At 29.3% G+C, this 25,761-nt stretch overlaps 4 protein-coding genes across 4 annotated transcripts in view; 3 read left to right on the forward strand and 1 right to left on the reverse strand.

Annotated features, from left to right (window-relative positions):
* LOC113376408 (zinc finger SWIM domain-containing protein 5-like) overlaps window positions 1–659 on the forward strand; it is a 122,231-nt gene extending 121,572 nt beyond the window's left edge. Inside the window, 2 exon segments of the mRNA XM_026616312.1 lie at window positions 3–186; window positions 307–659. Of these exon segments, the coding sequence (XP_026472097.1) occupies window positions 3–186; window positions 307–635 (513 nt within the window). The 3' untranslated portion in view covers window positions 636–659.
* A 2,615-nt stretch (window positions 660–3,274) lies between these two features.
* LOC113382404 (meckelin-like) lies at window positions 3,275–12,476 on the forward strand. The gene is made up of 16 exons (XM_026620786.1): window positions 3,275–3,290; window positions 4,876–5,088; window positions 6,012–6,313; window positions 6,370–6,564; window positions 6,692–6,788; window positions 6,861–7,066; window positions 7,272–7,493; window positions 7,607–7,900; window positions 7,974–8,119; window positions 8,201–8,321; window positions 8,386–8,525; window positions 8,646–8,726; window positions 8,792–8,935; window positions 9,015–9,168; window positions 10,766–11,053; window positions 12,396–12,476. The coding sequence occupies exons 1-16, from the start codon at window positions 3,275–3,277 to the stop codon at window positions 12,474–12,476; spliced, it is 2,700 nt and encodes an 899-aa protein (XP_026476571.1).
* Window positions 12,477–12,506: 30 nt separating this feature from the next.
* On the reverse strand, window positions 12,507–14,623 carry LOC113375006 (probable splicing factor, arginine/serine-rich 7). The gene has a single exon (XM_026614961.1). The coding sequence runs from the start codon at window positions 14,527–14,529 to the stop codon at window positions 12,634–12,636; it is 1,896 nt and encodes a 631-aa protein (XP_026470746.1). The 5' UTR covers window positions 14,530–14,623; the 3' UTR covers window positions 12,507–12,633.
* Window positions 14,624–15,163: 540 nt separating this feature from the next.
* On the forward strand, window positions 15,164–23,401 carry LOC113363206 (cysteine and histidine-rich protein 1 homolog). The gene is made up of 7 exons (XM_026605687.1): window positions 15,164–15,516; window positions 17,383–17,645; window positions 18,780–18,882; window positions 18,961–19,045; window positions 19,115–19,275; window positions 22,847–23,049; window positions 23,151–23,401. Exons 1-7 carry the CDS (start codon window positions 15,301–15,303, stop codon window positions 23,176–23,178), a joined length of 1,059 nt encoding a protein of 352 aa, XP_026461472.1. The 5' UTR covers window positions 15,164–15,300; the 3' UTR covers window positions 23,179–23,401.
* Window positions 23,402–25,761: the final 2,360 nt, after the last annotated feature.

Consider the following 25,761-nt stretch of genomic DNA (forward strand, 5'->3'; position numbering starts at 1 on the left):
CTTTACAGGATACACATCCAGCAATCAACGATATTCATTGGGCGTGCGCCTTATCTCATTCTTTGGGTAAAACAGAATTATCTTCTATGATACCATTGCTGGTGAAAAATGTGCAATGTGCCACCGTTCTTTCTGATATTTTGAGAAGATGTAGCATGGCGGCCCCACATTGTCAACCTCCCGAAGGTAGAGATCCAAGTATATCCTCCTCCTCGATCACATTTATTTCTTGCGATCGATAATCATAGATAATCAATGTAGCAGTTTTCAGAAAAGCAATATAAAATTTATTGTTTTTATTTTCAGGCAAACATCATCATCCCCACCATCATCATCACAGCAGATCATCCTCTAGAAGTTGTACTGCCTTGAAACCTTTATCATACGACCGGCCGCCCCTACGGCAACTTCTGGACGCCGCCGTATCAGCGTACATAAACACTACGCATTCGCGACTAACTCATATTTCGCCAAGACATTATGGAGATTTCATCGATTTCTTAGGCAAAGCTCGTGATACTTTTATTTTGGCACATGATGGCCACACACAATTCCAACAACTAATTGAAAATATGAAATTGGCATACAAAGGCAAAAAGAAGCTGATGTTCCTGGTTAAAGAGAGATTTGGGTGAAACTTGAGAAGATCTTGGTGATTCTGTAATTATTATTTCATTTAATTGTTGGTATACTTTTTTCTAATAATTATTTTATGGTTATTTGTTTGAATGTTTCTTTGATTCATGGTAATCAATCTCACACACATATTAATTCATTATTGAATTTAATTCAATAATATTTTGGATATTATCTTAACAATTTGCAAAATATTCCTTTGCAATAAATTAAATGTATGTTGTTATGTACATTTTATATTTACGTGCGTAATGTCGTTTCAATATTTTATATTGAGAAGAATGAGAATTCCAGATTACAAACGGTTTTCAAGGTTTGTTCCGGAAAATAAACTTATACAAGTACTGCAATAAGTTATGTGAATTGATATTGTCACATTTTTTATATTAAGTTTATTAAAATAAGTAGCAAATTTTTTGCCGCCTAATAATTAATAAGCCCGTATTTAAAACTTGTGATTTCATAGTCAAGAGTTTAATTGTATGTGTAAATAGAGAAATTTTGAACTGTGTTGAATTTGTTATAAATACTATGATCTCCGTAATATTAAGTTAGCGTAAATGTTCATGTATAATTTTACAAAGTTATTGTGATTTGTCAGTAATTTTTATTGATATTTTTCCGTTAAATAATAATTTCTCTTAGTTATTAAACGTGATAGATATAAATTCAAATGACTCATATCTAGACCACGAGTATTTCTGAATGAAAATGATAAATTGCGTTTAATTATAGTATAAATGATAATAAAAAATGACTTCCAAATGTCTTCTGTAGATAATAATACTTCTAATGAAGTTTATAAAGCGCGTATTTTTATTTGTTATCATAATTTATTTATTTCATCTTTCATCTTTTATTTGTATATAGTTAAATTGTATTTTTTTTACAATTTTTTTAAATTTTCTCATTGATCATTCCTACAGTGACATTGCTAAAGAAGAAAACATCTTGTGTTATTAAATGAAATTTTATGTATAAATAGTTGAACAGTTGAACAGTTTCTTCATATTTTTGGGAAATAGTACTTTTACGTATGGATATCCATAAGTTCATGTTTTTATTTTAACTTTAAACTTTTAAACGTTTTAAATACTTTGAAATGTATTATACATATTTTATATGTATGCTCGCAGTTAGCTGGTTATATTTTGCAAATCCATTCTTTATATTTTGAATACTTCATATATTTAAAAAAAATATATGTATATAATTGATTTGATGATGATTTATCAGGATGAGTGCCATCATAATAAGACAAAAATGTGAGTTCGACTTTAGCAGTTGTCATTTATATATTCTTTACCAAAGAATAATTCTACCGATTAGGATTTATTTTTATTACTTATGTAATTTTTTATTATCTGACTGATATGATTTTTAATAAGTATGAAAATTGAATGTGATTGTATTGTATTATATAGGTATTTGTATTTGTTTAATATTACGTGACACAACAAATGAATTCAGGCTATAAGATCTCTATTATAAATATAAGTTAAACTTTTCATTATAATGCTTTATCACTACTTAAACATTGAAACTGTTAATGCATTCTATAATTTAGTTTCAATGACTTATTTTCTAGACATTTTCTAGTTATAATGCAAATCATTGGTAATACATTAAAATCCCGAACTCTTAAATTATCTGCAAAAAACAGTTTTCCTTTGTTTATAGTATAACAGCATTCATAATAAAATATTTTTGTAATAATGCATTGTGTATATTCAATATATAATCTACTTACGTTTATCCGTATTATGAAATCTAGTATTATAAAATCGAAAACAATTTTCTATAAACATTGAATGAATGGATAGAATTTTTTTATTCAAAATAAAATTTACTTATAATCCTTTATATCCCCAAATTGTATAGCTTGTAAATATAATTATATCAATCAGTACAAATTATTAAAACATGTAGTAATAGAGGTTAATCCACTATTAACGAATGAACTTAGTTTGTTTATTCACATTTTGTTTTAAAATGTAGATTGATTATTTATATGCTAGATTCACATACCACATAATTGAGATTTAAAAATATAGCTTGTTGGTAAAATATCTTGCCGTTAATATGTTTTCTAATTTAATTGAGGTTCATAATTTTAAATATAATATTTACTTTAAAATTAGTTCTTTTATTAAGGTTTTTATGAGCCTAACTAGATTTCTCAAATTTAAAGCTTCCTTGTATATATTGACAATTTTTGAGAAAATTATGAAATTGAAGCTTAATTCTAAAGAATATACAAGCGATTATACTTGAAAATAATTATAAATATAAAAATATGTATGTATAAATTTTACCAAAACAAGCCTATAAACATACTTAAAATTAAATATAATAATAAAGTGCGAATGTTAAAAGCTTTCGAGTGTCTAGAAGCTTACAAATATATGTAGAAAATGCCAAAATAATTTTTGTAACTTATCCAAATCATCCATGCAATTTAAGGCTAGGATTGGATGACAAATTTTATTAAACTGTAGTCCTCTTAAAACACATTAATATTGTTTATATTAAAATGTTGACTGATATTTATTCTGTTTTAATAATCAATAGGTTTGACTGATTCCTTTGATTGAAATTAAAAATTATAATCATTGCTGAAAATATAAACAGAAGAGTCATGACATATTGTATAAGTAAGTCTATTAAGATATAAGTATAACTTTCAGGACTCGAAACCAAATTTATTTATGCCTTTTTGTACTCAAGTATTTATTTCATTTGCATGTATTTAAGTTCTAAGTGATATGTTATAGTATAACGTCTTTAATAGATTCACAATTACGAATATGGATTGATGTAATTTATCCAGCAATGCGTATGCTCGATGTACAATCAATGAAATACTGATGATTTTATTTTTATAGTTGCCATATTATTGGATTAGTTTGTTATTAGTGTTCATATGTTAGTTTATTTGAAATAATGATTACTCAATGTTTATGTTAATTTGTATAATGCCATTTTTTTGTTTATGTTTTAATTCAATATAAAGTTTGTATAAGATATAAAGATAAAAATTCTTGTAAATATTTAAATTAATTAAAATAGTATATATGTGTGTATATAAATAAAAATATACTTAGTAGAATATATAAATAATTTGTTTTTATTTTTATCAATACTTTAAACTTACTTCATTTTTAAATAAGTTTTACTATATATATGTAGAATGGATGTTACCTTCCAAAGATAATTTGAAATGCAATGCCCAATTTTAATTATGGTAAAATCAATGAAGCATATTTATTTTTGCATCGCTAAAGCATCTCTATTTATACTTCTGGTTTATATTGTTCGTACATGCGAGTAAAACATCAGAGGCAAATTGAGGAATAATTGTGGAACATATTATAATATTAATAGAATCTTATTTAAATATATTTTAGTATGTATACACACACACATCTATATATATATACACACATATATATATATATATATATATATATATATATATATTTATATATATAATTATTTATATATGCAGACAGCCGTTTGGCCGAGCATGCTTAAAACAATTTCATGCACAATATGCTAACATGTTGTCCCCATTCCGCATAATACGCGATTTTGGTCGAGTTTCAGAAAAATCGTCTCAACTGTAAATATGCCATATATATTATAGAAAAAATTCACTTGCACTTTGAAAATGTCCGCATATTTTTCACAGTATACTCTTTTTTTCAACGATTGTGAAAAATATGCGGACATTTTCAAAGTGCAAGTGCATTTTTTACTCAATTGAGTACAAATAGTTTCTTTATAATTATTTTCTAAGAAAAGTGCGACCCTGTATTTATTTTTATAATTTAGGAAGGCCGCCCTAGTTACATGTAAAATATATGAGACGAGCCAACCCCATCTAATTTTATTTTCATGCACAAAATATCGATCTCCATGGTTACGTATTGTTGTGCTTTTATTGTTTTGCTTAAGTATTATTATACGATGTATTACAAATGATAACAAAATAATGAATAATCAATTTTTTATTTGTTTTCTTATTCTTCTTAACATTCATTCATATGTTACAAGTGAAATATTATTGTACAGCAATAGGCAGTTATGTAAAAATGATGAATATTTCAATTCACTATCGTTTAGGTGTTTAAAATGCGATAGCAATAAGTATTTGCAACCAGCTCATAACGGTAAACTTGAACAAACATTATTTTATTCAGTATATTCGATTTTAATGATGTTTATTTGAATTTTTAGGTTTGTCGTGCGCATGTAACAGTTCCAGTGTGACAAAAGTATTGTGGGATCGACTAAATGTAAATCCTGTCTGTTCTGGATGTGCTAATAGTGATCACATGATTGATGAATATAGTTTAGCATGCATTTCTTTGAATTGTCCTACAAAAATATTTATTGGAAATACAAGTCAATCCGTGACCTGCCAGAGATGCGGCAATGATGAAATTGAAGGTTAAGGTTGATTTTTTTATTGTATGTAGTGTATTACATTAATGAAAACAGATAATAAAAAATCTGAATATAATCTAATTCGATAGAAAATATATTGAAACTGTATTGGATGATCTGATAATATCATGATCTGATATTACAGCGAAATAGTCCGGTCCACACGCGTCCGGTCTGCTCTGAAATTATAAACAACAGTACAAATGAAAAATTTTTCGATACTTGTTCTGATACAATTACATTTATTAACCAAAACTATTCTCTTGAAAAGGCTTTAAATTTTCATATATGATGTACGCAAAATGCAATTTCGTAAAATTATTTTATTTTACATCTGTATTCACTAATACGTACATGGCCAAACGATAGTTTTATTTATCCTATTGTTATTTTTGTACCACTATTGCTATCATATTTTGAATTGTTTTATGTTTAATGTCTTGCATATTTTTTATTAAATATCCTTTTTTCTCACGCCTTTATTTTGTATAATATCTTTTAGCTGACAATATAATAATTTTTTTGCAGTACTTTTCATCGAGCTGTTAATTACCTATATGTTTCTCTTACTCATTTCGCAGTATCTTTATGGCAATATATTATATATATATATATATATATATATATATTATATATATATATATATATGTATATATTCTTGAGTGTTAATTTGCAGCGCAAAAAAAAATTCCCAATTTTTTTTCGAATTTTTTTTCCAAATTTTTAAAGTATACTTTATTTACTCTACTATATACTTTATTTTGCAACACTTTTACGGCTCAATATAAATGTATTCCAGTTTTTTTTGCAATTCATTATATTGATTAACTTCATATTTTGATTATGCTTATTCCACGTTGATTTTTATTAGAACAAAAAGTAACTAATTTTTAGATTTTATAACTATGATTTTATTTATATTTCAGTTTATACCTATGAAAATGGAACCTTTAGAAATAATTTGAAATGTGTCAAATGCTCCCCGGGCTTCCGACCGACAGTTGATAAGAAAAAATGTGTTCCGTGCACAACACAAATATTAATTGGAAATGAATTAAAACGTGTTTGTACTTGCCCTAATAAGACTCATATTTTTGAAGAAAACATATGCATTCCAAAAACCTTATATGGTAATCTATGGGGTGAAAATGATCACACATTTAGAAATTACTCTTACGATTCGCAAGTCATTAGGAAACATCTGATGCCGTGTTTGTTTCAGTGCAAGGTAAAATTATAACATGAATATTTTTAATTTCATTTAAAATTGCTTTCTATTTGTAGTTGCAAATGACATCAGGCTGCCAATGCTTAGGTAATCTTTGTGCATTAAGACTATATTCAAAATTGTGGCTACCATGTTCATTGTGGCCTCCCGAAATGCCAAATGGTATGCAGCTGCCTAAAATCATGTATGAAGAAGGAGATGCTCATGCAGAATTAAACAGACGGAAACCTGATACTGTTTTTGGTCTACATGTATATACAAATTTAATTTATACTTAAATCAAAATATCGCCCTCTCTCTAACATTAAATCATTTTCTGATGATAGTTGAATTTAAAAATAAAAACATAATTCATTTATTTCAAATATTTACTTTCAGGATAAGCCTCTAAACCTGACTTTGGTTAGTTACGCTGCAAATGGTGAAAATATAACTACCCGATTTATTACTCCTGGTTGGTTGGATCCTTGTGAAGGTAACACATATTATTAAATTATTTTTTGTAGTTGCATGTTTTAAATAAATCTCTTATCCTTCTTCTTTACAGGTAATCCGGGATATTATCAAAGTGATATATCGTTTGGAAAACCCCTCACATCCACATGTCGCGTCACTATGCATCACCTATTTAAAAATGTAGAAGCAGGTGTACTTCATGAATTATATCTTAATTATAAAGATCCAAGTAGTGATTTAGATTATATGCTACCCGTGCCTGTGTTAATTGAAAATATGGGTCACACATATGATGAGGTATTATTAAAACTTAAAATATGTTTCATATAGCCATTACATATATATATATATATATATATATATATACATATATATATATATATATATATATATATATATATATAATTGTGAAATGCTCTAATAGAGAAGCTTTACAGTCTCATAGATTTTGAACAAAACTGCTTTAAATATACGGTGCTTTCAAATTTTTGTTTTATTCCAGAATGCGGATTCGTCCAATTGGATATTAGTGCGTAGATTCTTCTTAACCGATTCTTATCCACAACGCCGATACCACACTGGCTTAGTTCGATATGCATCTTCTCTCATCTTGCTAGTTAAACTACGTACTGATGCTCCTGGAAAAATCTATGCTCCAATTTTATTGGTAAATTACAAAATAAAAGAATGGAAACCTGATGAGTTTGTAAATATACATTCGGAGGTTAGATACACAAGCAGTTGGAGCTTAATAACATCCATATATGTCAGTAGTATAATATTGTATAGACTAAAGGGATTATTAATTAAATCTATTAAATGCATAATATTTTTTAGGCAATGCTTTTGACCCTGTCTACTTTGGCAATATTCTGGTCTGCTATAGTAGCGTGGTCTTATTCACGACGTTCTGGACTTCCCGTGTTCAATATATATGGGTTTATAAGGTTCTTTCTAGTTTTATGCGGTAAGATATCAGATGCCCTGCTACTTTCTGCATTGTTATGTGGAATTATGGCCAGAATGTTGTACTTTACTTTGCAATCATCAACTGCAATGTCAATTGTATCCAGGAACGACGAAGAAGAATATTTAATAAAGGCATTTTTAATTGTTGCACTAGCATTAAAGGTAAACATTGAAATAATTACATGTTAAATTTATGATCTTTTTTGTATATAAATACGATCACTTGATTATGCAGATCATAGAAGTGATTCAAATATTACACCATCAGTTAACTATAGATATATTTCTAATTGATTGGGAAAAACCAAGAGCAATGAATTGTTTACCAAGATCAATATCCAACACAACGGGCACAAATCGAGAAACAACTGATGACATCACGTAATTGTTGGAAAAACATTTTGCATTAAATAATTAGCAGAAGTTTGAATTATTACTTCAATAATTGCTTAATGATTTCAGACCACCACCACCTATAAGCGTTTGGCGAAGTTATTTAGTCGCGAACGAGTGGAATGAGCTCCAAGTCTTCCGCAAAGTCCATGGTCTCGGGCATGCTTTGCTTGTCGCTATAATTGCCGAAGTAACTACATTAAAAATAATTTACTATGTAGTTATTGAAAATGCATAAAAATGATTTTTTTCAGATTTTAGGGTTATCCCATAATAATTTATCGCAGACTGATTTATTAGGATTTTCGGTCTTATTATACTTATCTTTATATTTTTTACAAATGCTGCTGAGGTTAGGCATTTATGAAAGATACATGAATGCTGGATTAGTTGGGTAAGCATAATAATCTAATTTTCTAGATGAAATCCTTTGATGTCTAATTTTCATAATCACTGATTTTGAATCAAGTGTTCTGATATTCATTATATTACAATATTTGCTGTATGATTACAGATTTGTAGATTTATGCAGCCTAGCTAATATATCAATGTTGATTGTTTCTTTGGATCAATTTGGTTATTATATACATGGAAGGTATGAAATTAAACATTGTACAAAAAACGAAATTTAAAAACAAACTAGTTATCCACTTATTTTAGATCTCCTTATGGATTTGCCGATACAGATATGCGAAGTATGCTACTACAATTGCAAAGGGAAGAGCAAGGTCTTTGTGGAACAAGAGGTTTATTGAAAGACTCGACGCAGCAAACTTTTACTGCTCGCTTGCCATCAGCTTTGAGGTAAATTCACTCATGATTCACATTGCGGTGTACGATTAAATAAATTAATAAATTTTAAAATATATTTTTGCATATACAGAGCTTATTATCGTAAAATGACATTTCCTTTGACGGAGCAAGGGAGGTATGGAAGAGCTACTGGCACCAGAGCGATGTCCGATTCCGAACGAATTGAAAAATGCGTGCAAGCTTATAGGAATATCAATAGATTTCTGGCTTCATTTATAGATCATGTAAGACAATCATTATTACCCAAATATATACGAAAAAAAGTTATATCTATTACACATGGACGTATAAGGTTTTCAGATAGTGAAAGATAAGAAAGACATAACAAAAACAAACGAGTACTTTCTCACATTTGTGCTATTATAAGATTTTTTATTCGCTTTATTTGTTGAAAATTTCTCAATGTATATGTTTCGTTTTGAAATATTTGAAGTTGAGCCAAAACCAGACTCGAAATGTTTGCAGTTTTAAAAAAGTAATTTTTCTACATTTTTAACTTCCCGTAAGGTAACTGTAATGGGCCGAAAATCGAAATTGAATATTTTTACATTTCTCGCGTTTTGAAGGTTTCTGAACATTTTGGCATACCTCAGAAAAATGGATGTGTGTGTTGTATAATGTATGGATACAAATTTTCAGTCACGTTTTTTGGCGCACGGATCAACCGATTTCAATGGTTCAAAAAACATTCGATTCCTATTGATAGGAGATGAGCTGATTAGTTTTTGGTAAAGGCAGGTCCGGCAGTAACGGAGCATCCGATTTGAATGATCTAAAAAACATTCAATTAGTAATGATTGGAGAAGTGTTTTATTAGCTTTTGGCAAAGACAGACCCGGCCATTTCGAAGATACGGAGCTAAATGTGTAAAAATGGCAGTTTTTGAGAGAACTAAGCGTCCGATTTAAATGATTCAAAGAACTTTCTGCTTGTCTTAACAAAATAATTGATTTTGGAAAAAAAAATTTTTTGTTTCAACTTTTTTTTTTCAAAAGAAATTTCATTTTGTATATCGAAAATAATTCAGATTTTATTTTTAATTCTGACTATAGTTCTAATATACTTTAAACAAATAATTTCAACTTTGCAATTCAGTTTATATAATTCTTATAAATATTAGACCATATTTATAATAATCTATTTGAAAACATTCAGTATTCCTCGAACATTTCGTTACGGTACGGGAAGTTCCAGCAATTTGCCTTAAGGCACGATGCCATACTCCCCACTAGTTTTCCTTACTATTGGATGGATGCCTGAAAATATTTCATCATCTTTCACCATGTGAAAAACCTTATACATCATGCATAAACACATCACTATAAATTAGTAGTATATTATATGCAAAATGAGTTTGAATATTGGATATATAGATGATTTAATAAGTGAATATCTGGTTGCATATATTACGCTTATTATGTTCTTGTTATCGGCAAATAGAAGTCAGTGGTATTTATAAAGTAATTTAAATAATTCTGAATTCTGTGAATAAAAAATGCTACGAAGTAGGAAAAATTAGTATAGAAATTTTTATTCAAATATGAGGTTTATTAAAATTATTGTAGCACTTTATTTATTAAATAACAGAACTCCAACAATTAAGTTTGACAAATTTTATGCAGATTACTTATAGAACGTTAGTCACGTTATTTTCGGTAAATATTGTTGATTTATCTTAGAATTTTATGTACTGAAAATTAGTACCAGTTTGAGTTCAGATTTATCAGTTTTATCATATTAAACCATGATATTCGCTTCCTGAATCATTATTCGATATTATGACGCTTTGCGACAAAAAAAACTCGCATTGACCGACGGTAGTGTCGCGTGCGGCCGCAGGCGTTACGGGACCTGGACTACGAGGTACGTGAACGAGGCCCCGTCGAACGTTTACTAGATGCCGAGAGCACAGTAATAGCAGGCACCGTCGATGGACCACCGAAAATAGGAGGCGTATTTTATCCTGATGGCGGTCATGCATTCGATGCTGTCCTTTGGTACGGCCAGGAATGGACTTGGGCTACCGTTGAGTTACTGATGTTCCTTGTGACGCTGATTGGATGTGAAAATGTAGCAGTGTCTTCAGTGACAGTCGCTATTATTATTCAAGTGAGTATGTGGAATTAAGGGGGTCTTCCTATGTGACGGGCTGTTTTTTAGGGATATTTTAGGATTTTTTTCTACGACCAGTAAATATTTAGAGCTTCAAGTTTTTTATCATTTATTAACACATATTTGGACAGTATAAATATAAAATTTCAGCTAAAAATATTCAGTCAAACTAGAGTTACAGCGCTCTGAACACCCCCGCCTCGAAAAAAAGAGCTCGCACTTCCTCCACGATTCCGGCTGATCGGCTTATCTGAAAAAAAAAAATAAACGGCGTTTTAATTTGTAGGCTTAAAAGCACGGAATGACCTATAATCAAATGAATATAAAAAAAATTGGATTTTTGATAGACATTTGAAATAAAAGTTGTAAATTAGGCGTTTTTTTTTGTTTTTTGCTATAAAAAAAATCGAAGTTTTGAAAATTGATAATAGTTCATTCCATGCGTTTACATATATTGAGTGTGCCCTGTAAATTTCAAGTAATTCGGTCCAGCCGTTTCTGAGATACAATGGAGGAAAGTTTTTAAAAACACAGTTTTGAGAAAAATGCGTTTAAAGTTTCAAGTCCGTTAAAAACTATTAAAATATCAACTTACTCTCAATCGGCGATGCCTAGTCCATAGAGTATTCCTTCCTCTTCCTCGTGAAACTCTTTTGAAGCAGATTGTTCAACTCTTGAGTCAATCCTGGCTTGTTTAACGACATCACTTACGCGCCGCTCAGAACGTAAGATTCGCTTTTCATCCCGTTTCTCAACATACGCTTGGGCTTCACGACAATACCTTGAAAACCTTCATTAAAGATAATAACTGCTAAGTAGCTAGCAATTTCAACAATTTTGGGACCAGAATGAAGATGTTTAGGAGCGAAAGTCCAAATCAAAGAATTCAAAGATTCGTTATTGTTTTGTGTCTCTGCTCCTAAACAAACTTTGTATAAACGGATATATGAATAAAAGAGAGGCCGGGCATAAAGCCGACGGTACACAATAGGCCCGGGTTCTAACTGCCAACTCAGCGCTCCGAACCGCTCTTTCTTTTACCTGCTGTATCTTTAAAACGACTTCGAATTTTCTAAAATCGCTTTACTACCGTATTCTAGACATGTTAAGGGAGCAATTTATGAAAAAAACATCGATTTTTTCAACCCATCACATAGGAAGACCCCCTTAACTACATTATCCAATAAATTTAGAAGGTAAAAATAAATAGTACTTGTGACATTCAACCTGCTGTAATGCAGAAATAATAGGAACTAATTAAATAATATTCAAATATAACAAAACAATTGTCAGAACTTTTTTAAAATTGTTTTAATGTTTTATATATTTTCCATTACAGATTCTCGCTTTGGTTACAAAATCACTTGCTAAGAGAAACCTGGCTGAAAAAACATTAATAGACAAAAGATTCTTGATCTAAACACAAGCTGAAAAAATTAAATTACCTTTTATTTTCTATCGGCATTTACAACTATTGAGAAATACATAAAAAATACATGAAATTGAATATGAAAATTATAAATTATTATTTTCTCAAATTATGTAAGCCATATAATTAATTAGTTTTTCAATAAAAGTTATGGAGAATTTGAAATATCCATATTATCAGATTTATCAGGTGAGTGTTCCCTTTCAGCAGACTCCATACTAGAACCTCTATCCGAAGCATACTTCTCTTTTAAGCTCTTGCTTTTTGATCTGACATCTCTAAGTTCTTCATCACCATAGCACTTTGAACTTCCATTTTTAGTAGTTTTTCGATCTCTTCTTCCGTCTTCAAAAACATCATCAAAGCCCTTTTCTTCTTCATCATAGTTTCTTGCTACTCTTGATTCATCTTTCTCAGAATGTTTAGACCTTTTTCTCGATTCTTTTGGAGTGCGACTTCTTCTCCTAGAAGATTTCGATGGGGTCTTTGACCTTTTTCTATCTCGTGATTTACTTCTCTTTCTATCCCTTGACTTTGATCTTGATCTACGAGATGATTTCTTTTCTTTCCTTTCATCCTTTTTACGATCTCTATCTCTATGTTTATCTTTATCATATCTCGAAGATTTTCCTCTTGATTTGGAACGTGATCTATGCGAAGCACGAGAACCTTTAGACATAGATCGACGTTTCCTATCTCTTGAACGTGATCTTCGGGATCTAGAATGGCTTCTTTTTGTTCTTGATCGTGAACGTTTAGTTCTTGATCGAGATCTTCGTTTTGATGGTGATCGAGATTTTTTTATAGGTGATTTTCTGGATCGTGAGATCGATCTTTTAGAGCGCGACGATGATCTTTTAGAACGAGTAGGAGATTGTTTGGAGTGTGAAGGAGACCTTTTCGTCAATGATGATGACCTTTTAGAGCGAGAAGAAGATCTTTTCGATGGTGATGCAGACCTTTTCGACCTTGAGGTGGACCGTTTTGAGCACGAAATAGATCTCTTTGACCGAGAGCGAGATCGTTTTGTTCTAGAACGAGATCTTTTTGTTCTAGATCTAGATCTTCTAGATTTGGTTTTAGATCTAGATCGCCTTTTTGATCTGGAGCGACGTCTGGATCGCGATCTGGAACGTCTTCTAGATCTTTCCCTAGAACGAGACCTTGATCGATGCCTAGAACTTGATTTATCTTTAGAAAGCATTCCTATTACAGGATCAATAGCAGCTGAAATTAAACTTTGTGCTTCTTTTACTCTACACATAGCTTCCTCGATTTCTCTTTGAGCTGCTTCATTGCTTTTAGTTTCCGGTTTTATAATTGCTTGAGACGAATGATAAACTTTAACAGTCCTTCCGTTTAGTTGAGTACCATGTAGTTTTAAAGCAGCCACAACTGATTCTTGTTCAGAGTACTCTATCAATGCATATTTTTCTAGCACATTATCACGAATACACATTCGCACATATTTAATTTCACCAGCCGCTGAAAAATGTTTTATTATCTTATCTGACTTAATGCTGGGGTCCAACTCCATTGCTAAGACTGTTCGACGAATTTCTTCTACTTTTCGCGGGTCATAACCTCCAGGTAGAGGTGGATAGTTGGGCAAACCATTTTCCTCCAGTCTGGGATCCGTAGTCTGAATGATCTGCTGTAATCCATAACCCTCAACCGTGTTCACAACATGTGAAGGTAACTTAGGTTCTAATGGTTGAAGTCCTGGTACGATAGTGCCATTGCTGGACATCTCTAAGGCCTTCATTTCATCTGGAATATCTCCATTCGGCATCGGTATAACAATTAATGCGCGATCAATGAATACTGTATTAGTTAAATGCTGTGCTACTCCCACACATGAACTGTCGTGATATTTTACATAACAAATTCTTGACTGAACTGGACATGATACATCACGTATTGTAGGATATAATCTAATATCATCAATTTTGCCTAGATAACCAAAAAGTGTTTGCATCTGGTCTTTGGTCGCCTGAGGTGCGATATTTGTCACTTGGACAACCCGAGTATGTCCAATAGCCATGTTTACTATAGTAATTAACCTCAGGATAGAATACACATTTTACGTGCTTTAGAAAACCATTATTCACTAATTGAAGTTTCAAACTGACATTGCATTATCCATAAGGCCTAGTAAGAAGCGCACATAAATCCGACTGCGGCTAGATCGGTCTCATCACAAGATGGCCAACATTGAGAAATAATTTTAAATTGAAAAATATTTAAATATAAAATATTTGAATATATATATATATATATATATATATATATATATATTAATAAATATTTAGTTTTATAAAATAATGTTTCTCTATATAATAGTTATTTCAAAAAAGTGATTGTCTCATGAATGGTTTTAAGAATTTATATTCGTTTCGAATTAACTTTTATAATCTTTAGAGAATACCATTAAAAAATGACTAATGTTTATTTTACCTTCAATTATCTATTGTGTTATGTGATAAACATTTCATAATATTTTATTTAATACACTTTCTTTACAGTTTTACACTTTTAATACATATTTTATTTAATATAACAGCTGTCACCCAACTTACATTGGCACTACTGTTGTAATCAATTGTAATTGAGGATAAATGGCGCTGATGTCGATATTGCTTATGTTGACGTAAGTCGCGTCTGTGTATAGAGAAGTAATTTATGAGTATTACGTGTGACGGGTCGCATAACAGCTTTTCATTTGTTGTACAAATTTGTTAATATAGAAGTTTGTTCTATTGTTTATATTTCTGACACGACCTTTTAGTTAGAGCTTACATCTTATTAAATTATAATGTCCGAACGCGAAATTGAAGCCGCCTCTACGAGTGGCGAGCCCGAAATAATTTCGGAAAATGTTGAAAAGCTCTCAGATTCCTGCGAACCTGAGAGAAAAAAGCGTAAAATAACAACAAAGAATGACGAAAAGAACGATAAATTAGAGAGTAGATTGGGTGGGATTTTATGTTGCGCGGTGTGTTTGGATCTCCCAAAAGCTGCTGTTTATCAAGTAAGTACTTATCAGCTGATTTTGACGTATACCCATGTAGTATTCACGTAGATATTTAAACCCTCGATATTATCAACATTTGAATATGAATATACAAATATAATGACTGAAATATATTACTATTGTTTATATGTAATTATATCTAAAACATTTTTGACGGATGTCATGTTCAATAATTCATTGTCAAAGAAACTGCGTAGTTAGTACGATAACATCAAAATGGAGGCCATTATGTAACAATAAATCTATAAAATGTACTATATAAAGTAAAATCAAATTTCTAGGCATTTATCATTTTTATTACTATTAATTGTTACGGAATGAAATGTAATTTTGTATTTTAAGTAAAGAATTAGACTATTTATTATGAAAGAAGTGTAAAATTAGACTATTTATTATTTTGAGTCAAGATTGTACTAATAGTTCTAGTTTTATGTCATTTTGATATTTACTTATTATGATTTTCAATAACAATATGAATTAATCAATGAAGTGTATATTGTATCGATGATTTGAAAATTTTCTTCGAATGAGAGATGTATTCACTATATAATAGTAATTTAATTAATCTGCAATGATTGTATGTTTATTATTTATACATTATGACGTGTATCGCATAGGGGTCCAATTATATTAAGATTATTGTAATTAACTAATATAAATAAACATATTTTATTGAAAATATATGTTGCTGTTTGACTGTTTCAACGCTCTTGACTCTTTCAGTTCTTTATAGTTTTGTGAATATTTCGTTTTTATTTATAATATATAATGTATAAGTATTACTTATGCGCAATGTATGAATTATTTTTATCCGTGTGATTATATCTTCAGAGAATCGTAACATCGTGTGAGGTTTCCAGTAAGTATAATAAGTGTACGCTTGTTAATAAAAAGAATTATATTATATTGATTACCACACCAAAATTTCCTGTTCCTGCATATTATTTCATTTTATTTAAATGTATCCTATTATATATTATTAATTTATCATTTCAGGAAGATTCGGGTTTTCGGAAATATATTTCACATATTTATTTCTTCTTTTAAGAACTAACTACGTTCTATTTTTTTTTGTAAATTTTGCGAATGCTTACTCAATAGTGAATTAATTTAGAGTGCAAAATTTATCATTGTTAAAAATGTTTCGATTGAAAATTCGATAATATTTTTAACATTCTTTATTTATAATAGAATGTTAGTTATACTTATAAGAATTGTTTTATATAATGATTTATGCTGAAGTAAAATAATGTGCATTTCAATGTAAATTTTAAATCAATATTTAACGATTGACATTGTTTTTTGCTTCCAGGTGTTCTATTAGGTGCGGTGGCATTAGTGGTAAATTTAATTGAAATGCAGTTTTTAAATGATATTTTTCCATAGATGTTTATTATTTTATATTGTAGTAGTAGTAGTTTGTTTTATTTGACAGAGATAGTATATAACATAAATTAAATAAATCGGTTTAATTATTATTTATTTGCAGATCATAGGAAAGTTGAGATCATTAAACTAGCTGATTGTTTTTCTTATATTTATTGATGTTTACGAAGAATTAATAATGTTAATTTTTAAAGTTAAAGATGTATTTTCAATAATTTCACAAATAAATATGAATCTATTCTTGCCATTTCATTGCATTTATACATATTTATTCAACAACAACTATGTCCTAACGACGTAGATGTTTTGGTTAAAATATGTCTGGGGTATTGAAATGTGCCGAGTATTTGTCACTGAATTTAAAGAGCGATTTTCGAATATTTACCAAAATTTTGAACGAAAAAAACGATTCTTGTAAATAATCACATTCGACATGTTTTGTCTCTTTATCGTTGTCTGTATATGCTCGTGTTTCAGTGCACGAATGGCCATCTGATGTGTGCTGGTTGTTTCACACACGTGCTTGCAGATGCACGCCTTCGTGACGAGATCGCAACATGTCCAAATTGTCGTGTCGAATTCAGCAAGAACTCGGCCTCACGTAATTTGGCAGTCGAGAAAGCAGTATCAGAATTGCCCAGCGACTGCCAATTCTGCGCGCGGGCGTTTCCCAGGAATACTCTTGAGAGACATGAGGAAGCCGAATGCGAAGAACGCTTAACAGGGTGCAAGTACAGCCGGTGAGATTTATTCTTATAAATCGTCTGATCTGTTGCTAACTGGGATAACTTTAAACTAGCTGTAAGTGGAATTCTGTCTTAAGGCAATTAAGGCATCGTGCCTTAAGGCAAATTGCAGGAACTTCCCGTACCAAAAATTATTATTTTTTTAAAAACAATTAACATTTTTGAAAAAAAATTACTTCGAAAAAACAAGATTTTTGACAAACAATTAGACAAAATTGTTTTTAATTATTTTTTTTTGAAAAAAAAAATGTTTTCTTTATTTTGACATATTTTGAAAGATCTAAACTTTTTTTCAAAGCAATCGTACTGCTTTAACTGCATAAAGACGAAATATCAAACCGCGTAAGCGCCGTGTCGACGTCTAACGCGTAAACATTGGTACGGAACCCATAGGAATGTAAACCAGATTTATACTTATTGTTAAAATCTCTAAAAATTATCTGATAATTAGATGTGCATATGTCTAGTGATTATTTTTGACCGCCAAATGGCATTTTTTTTTACTTTTTTCATTAGATCTCCAAAACCGCTAGACCTGCCTTCATGAAAATTTGATCGGTTCTTCACCTTGTCAATACAAGTAATGTTTTTTGAATTATTAAAATCGGACGCTCCGTTCTCTTAAAAACTGAGTTACCGTTTTTGGCACTTTTTGCCTCGTATCTTCGGAATGGCTAGACCTGCCTTCGCGAAAAACTAATCAGCACGTCTCCTTATAAATACGAATCGAATGTTTTTTGAATTATTCAAATCGGTTGATCGGTGTTCCCGAAATCGTCGACGAAAATTTGTATCCGCACGTACACACACACACACACACACACACACACATATATACATCCATTTTTTCTAAGGTATGCCAAAATATTCAGAAACCTTTGGATCGTCGAGAAATGCAAAAATTTTCATTTTCGATTTTTTGCGATTACTATAACTTGCCCTACGGGAAGTTAAAAATTTGCATCCTTCTAATGTATTGATTATTTTTCGTACTATATTTCTACATTCATTTAGTTAGGACCAAATTCTAACATCGAAATATACGACGCCGTTGCGTCACCGCTCCGAATTTAGAAACCATTAATTTAAATGCATTTATATCATGTGATTTTTTCCATAAATGATCAGTATCGGGTGCCCATGGAGAGGACCAGTCCATGAAATGGGATCACATGAAATGATTTGCGTTCACCCACACAAATCAGGCGCTGAGGTCATGCAAGCACTTGAGGTTTGGTTTATAGAATTTGATATCATTATTTATCAATAATAGAAATTCTTAATATCTTAATTACTTTTACGAACTTAGGTTATGGATCAAAAAACACAGGAAGAAAAAAAGTTGTACGATCAGATATTTGATCTTCTATCTTACGAAAAGATAATCTTTAGTGGTAAGAACAATCAGTTCAGTTATTTTGTTTGGATATTGTTTAAATTTATATGATTTTTTTGTATCACAGACTTGCAAATGAAGCCATATCGCACAGATGAATTTGTTCATAAACTCTTTTACGAAACTTCCCGATTTTCGGCCTTCAACAATCAGTGGGTCGTCAAAGCGCACATCAATAATTGCCAGAGAGATCCCACACAGAGCTCGGAACGTGATATTACATACCAGGTACCCATAAAATATATTTTTTTATTAACATTTTTATTTTTATCAGCAATCAGAATACAATATTCTATTAGCTCTTACTTTTAATTCATTCGCTCGCACACATACACTCTCACTTATAAAAAAAAATTGTGCAAAATTTTAATTTAGGAATATGTAGTTGTCACTCCAATGAGTGATTCACCAATTCTGCTTACTTCTCGAAAGATTATGATAAATAATGATAATTATTTATTATATTATATATATTAATAAGTATGAATATTCTTATTTAGAAACTTTTTCTAAATTATTCTTGAAACTGGTGTCTCAGGAAGTTGAACGACAACGTAATAAGTGTTTTGTCATTACGCACAGTGGTGTTGTTGAGCCGAAACGCGCCGGAACATCATTCTGACACTTCTTTTTTTGGACCGAAACGCGTTCCGGAACTATGATTGATCAAAACTTTTTTTTCTATTTTTTGATAAATTTTTATATGTATTAATATAAACAAGGAACTCGTACTATTATGTACACAAATACTATTACTCATTCACGTACTACATTATATTTACAAACACTGTTATATACTCTCGTACTATTATGTACGCAAATACTATTACTCCTTCACGTACTACATTATATTCATAAACACTGTTATATACTCCCGTACTATTATGTACGCAAATACTATTACTCATTTACGTACTACATTATATTTACAAACACTGTTATATAATCTCGTACTATTATGTACGCAAATACTATTACTCATTACAATTATTATTACAAACACTGTTATATACTCTCGTACGATTATAATACTATTACTCATTCACGTACTTTACTATTATATTAACAAACACTGTTATATACTCTCGTACGATTATGTACGCAAATACTATTACTCATTCACGTACTACATTATTTTTACAAACACTGTTATATACTCTCGTACTACTATGTACGCAAATACTATTACTCATTCACGTACTATATTATATTTACAAACACTGTTATATACTCTCGTACTATTATGTACGCAAATACTATTACTCATTCACGTACTATATTATATTTACAAACACTGTTATATACTCTCGTACGATTATAATACTATTACTCATTCACGTACTACATTATTTTTACAAACACTGTTATATACTCTCGTACGATTATGTACGCAAATACTATTACTCATTCACGTACTATTATATTTACAAACACTGTTATATACTCTCGTACTATTATGTACACAAATACTATCACTCATTCACGTACTATAATATTTACAAACACTGTTATATACTCTCGTACTATTATGTACGCAAATACTATTACTCATTCACGTACTACATTATATTTACAAACACTGTTATAAACTCTCGTACTATTACGTACGCAAATACTATTACTCATTCACGTACTACATTATTTTTACAAACACTGTTATATACTCTTGTACGATTATGTACGCAAATACTATTACTCATTCTCATACTATATTATATTTACAAACACTGTTATATACTCTCGTACGATTATGTACGCAAGTACTATTACTCATTTACGTATTACATTATATTTACAAACACTGTTATATACTCTCGTACTATTATGTACGCAAATACTATTACTCATTCAGGTACTATATTATATTCACAAACACTGTTATATATTCTCGTACGATTATGTACGCAAATACTATTACTCATTCGCGTACTACATTATATTTACAAACACTGTTATATACTCTCGTACTATTATGTATGAAAATACTATTACTCATTCACGTACTATATTATATTTACAAACACTGTTATATACTCTCGTACGATTAGGTACGCAAATACTATTACTCATTCAGGTACTATATTATATTTACAAACACTGTTATATACTCTCGTACGATTATGTACGCAAATACTATTACTCATTCGCGTACTACATTATATTTACAAACACTGTTATATACTCTCGTACTATTCACGTACTATATTATATTTACAAACACTGTTATATACTCTCGTACTATTATGTACGCAAATACTATTACTCATTCACTTACTATATTATTTTTACAAATACTATTATATACTCTCGTACGATTAGGTACGCAAATACTATTACTCATTCACGCACTACATTATATTTACAAACACTGTTATATACTCTCGTACTATTATGTACGCAAATACTATTACTCATTCACGTTCTATATTATATTTACAAACACTGTTATATACTCTCGTACTATTATGTACGCAAACACTATTACTCATTCACTTACTATATTATAGTTACAAACACTATTATATACTCTCGTACGATTATTTACGCAAATACTATTACTCATTCAAGTACTACATTATATTTACAAACACTGTTATATACTCTCGTACTATTATGTACGCAAATACTATTACTCATTCACGTACTATATTATATTTACAAACACTGTTATATACTCTCGTACTATTATGTACGCAAATACTATTACTCATTCACTTACTATATTATAGTTACAAATACTATTATATACTCTCGTACGATTAGGTACGCAAATACTATTACTCATTCACGCACTACATTATATTTACAAACACTGTTATATACTCTCGTACTATTATGTACGCAAATACTATTACTCATTCACGTTCTATATTATATTTACAAACACTGTTATATACTCTCGTACTATTATGTACGCAAACACTATTACTCATTCACTTACTATATTATAGTTACAAACACTATTATATACTCTCGTACGATTATTTACGCAAATACTATTACTCATTCACGTACTATATTATATTTACAAACACTGTTATATACTCTCGTACTATTATGTACGCAAACACTATTACTCATTCACTTACTATATTATAGTTACAAACACTATTATATACTCTCGTACGATTATTTACGCAAATACTATTACTCATTCAAGTACTACATTATATTTACAAACACTGTTATATACTCTCGTACTATTATGTACGCAAATACTATTACTCATTCACGTACTATATTATATTTACAAACACTGTTATATACTCTCGTACTATTATGTACGCAAATACTATTACTCATTCACGTACTACATTATATTCACAAACACTGTTATATACTCTCGTACTATTATGTACACAAATACTATTACTCATTCACGTACTATTATATTTACAAACACTATTATATACTCTCGTACTATTATGTACACAAATACTATTACTCATTCTCGTACTATTATATTTACAATCACTGTTATATACTCTCGTACTATTATGTACACAAATACTATTACTCATTCACGTACTATTATACTCGTTTTTCCGAACCATGAACCGGAGTCCGGAACTTTTATTCTACTGAAATGGAACTCGAGCAGAACGGAAACAAACCGTTCCGGTTAAAAAATTTAAGCGTTCCGGTTAAAAAATATTAGCACAACACTACTGATTATACCAATATATAGTTTGTCATTCAGGTCGACAATTTTTGTGACATATTTTATTGTGTTCCCGATAACTTGTATAGTATTTACAATTCTTATCTCAATATTTAATCACTGACTTGATTTTAACAGCTGGTTCTGAAAACAAAAATAACATATCCGATCAGTGTGCATTACTTTGTTTTACGAGGTCCTTTCGGCGATATGAAAGCTTTTCCAAGGATACATCATCACGATTTTACTGAGGAAGATAATGAAAGTGAATACATGCCATTGCCTTTAGAGGATACTAATGAGTGCAATCGGCTGCTCGCAGGAAAAGCTATAAATTTCAGGTGAGAAAAATACGTTTTTTCTTCTAGATACGACTATATATATTATATATGTAATATATTATATATATAATTATCATTTACTAATATTGGTTGTTTCATAGGCTCATTATGTTTATGGTGTCGAAGTAATACCGAATATCGAATACCGAAAAATAAAGTGATTACTTCAATGTTTGAGAGCGAATCAAGACTATAATTTTGTATTAGGCATAAATTTATCTAATTTTTCGATTTATTATAAATAGAGTATGATCTCGCACGCGCACATGCTTATATTATAAAGTAAATAATGAATTAACTATTTACATTTTATGTATGTAATTCTTATAGTTGAACTATTTATTTTATTCAAAAAAAGACAAAACGATTTTAGTGTAATTTATCAACATTTATATCGTTGCGTTAATGTTATAAAACGCGTTTAGCCATACAATTTGTCATAGTTTATTTAATACAATTTTATTGTGATTTAAGTTTTTTTTTTAAATAAAAAATAAATAATTTTAATATTATTTATTATTCATTGAAAAATACAAATGCTTCGTTATTTTTTGCTTGCCATTTATTATTTTATTCGCTGCTAATCAAAGTCATAAAACTATTATAATTAGATCTTTTCCCACATAATAACGCATTCATATATGGATCAACAAAAATTATTCCACATAAGAATTTTATATTGAACTTTCATAATAAAATTTCTTACATAAATGCATAATTTTTAAATAATTATCGTATTCAGACACGCAAATGGATGTTTGTTAGGTCGATCAAAATAAGTCACCGCAGTCGAAAGTGCACGGCCTTTTAATTTGATCAATAAATGAAATATAAAATAGTATATATTTTAAAATTCTTATTTATGAAGAATTAATAATAAAATCTTAAAATGTTATTGTTACATAGGAATAGGAATTTCCCACTTTGTGTTCCAATTTATTGACACATTTCATTAGTTTACATATACACAATAATTTTTTTTTTCATAAAATTGGTGTAACTTGATCCTTATATAATCTAAAAAATGGTATACATAAAGTAGTATAACGGGGGGGAACACTTTTATTATTTGAATTATTTTTAATATTATTTGAATTATTTTTTACTTTTACTTTACTTAAACTATTTATTTTTTATGATAGCCTTAAACGATTGTATTTTTTTATTATAATTTTATTTTCATTTTATATATCGAAATTTTATTATACAAATATATTTAGTAAGTTTTTATTTGAGTTGTCATTGTGCGCGCAAAATATATATAATATTAAAATAAAGTTAAAATATATAAAGTTATATAATTTAAGTATATTACATGATTAATCGTAGTATCAACAAATATAATTCACTGGAAATTGAACAAATTTAATTTAGTGAAACAGTTTAATTTGATCTATAATTTATCATGTACATGATATTACGTATTAGATGCAATTTTAAAATATGTATATAATTAAGTAAAGTTACAGAAATGTATTTAGATTTATATTATATTGATACAAATGATCTGATCCTTACATATAATTTGAAATTTGGATTGTTTTATATGATTACACATACCTGGTGTATGTTAAGATTTTTATATAACTCACAAAGTTATTTTTGTGCTATTGCTATGCACATTATTATGCTATTTTGTACTGAAAATTTGAGATGATTATTTAGTTTAATGTATATCATAATAGCTTTACTAGTGTTATTTATAATATGCATTGTCATTTACTAATATTGATTGAAATACATGTTTTCCTAATACTTGATGTTTTTTCTTGCTATTCAAATTTCTTTTTCAGGAAGTTTTTTAATATACATTGTTAGTGCGTTTCAAGCATTTCATATAATTGCCTATTAAATTGTATAAAAAGTATTTTGAAAAAAATAAGTTAATTTTTCGTTAATTAATTAAAATAATGTTGTTGGTTTATCATATTTAAATAATACTTTTAAGTTAATTTCATTGTCTGAAATGATACAATAATATTCAATACTCAGATAATTTATTATTATCTTTATTTTGAAGAGCAATCAGAATTTAGTTGGTTCTATTTAGTTGGTTGAGATGGTTGTGCTTGTGATGATAGTAAACTACTTGCATTTTTTTAAAGAAAACTCAACAGTTGGCTTATCTCTACTTGATATATTTAGTTATTAGAAATATTAATATTTATTTTTAGCAACTATAACTACTCATTGTCTTGCAGCAATGCGGCAAAAAGTGGTAGTATGATTAAAAAAATATGTAGAGAGCAAGTTCAAGGCTAATGAAAAGATAATATGGTTTTCTATAGTGATCATGATTCAAAATCAGCTCAAGAAAACAATTAAAATTTATAATTTTCTGCTTTACATGTCTTCAATGAAGTAGAATTGATACATCGCCGCTACCGTAGCAACAAGAATAAGCACTGTTACTAAGAAGCATATAAACCAACAACAAGGTTGTAGATATATCCTAAAATAAAAAGGTGATTATTTTATAATTTGATTCGAAATAAAAACGTAATCTTTACAAATATGCTTTCTTGAAAGCAATAACATTTGGTAGGTAACAATTGTTAACTACCAAATATTTACTTAAGTAAATATTTGATTCACATTTGAAATTTAATATATTTATTGACAAAATATACTTATATGAATCCCAATTTCATATTTATAAACAATTCAAATCAGAATATAAAGTATAAATAATATAAGCATTCTAAATAAAAA

The sequence above is a fragment of the Ctenocephalides felis genome, unplaced genomic scaffold, assembly GCF_003426905.1.
Source record: "Ctenocephalides felis isolate EL2017-DRISC unplaced genomic scaffold, ASM342690v1 CF-g0.4_SCAFFOLD_00845, whole genome shotgun sequence".
Taxonomy (NCBI): domain Eukaryota; kingdom Metazoa; phylum Arthropoda; class Insecta; order Siphonaptera; family Pulicidae; genus Ctenocephalides; species Ctenocephalides felis.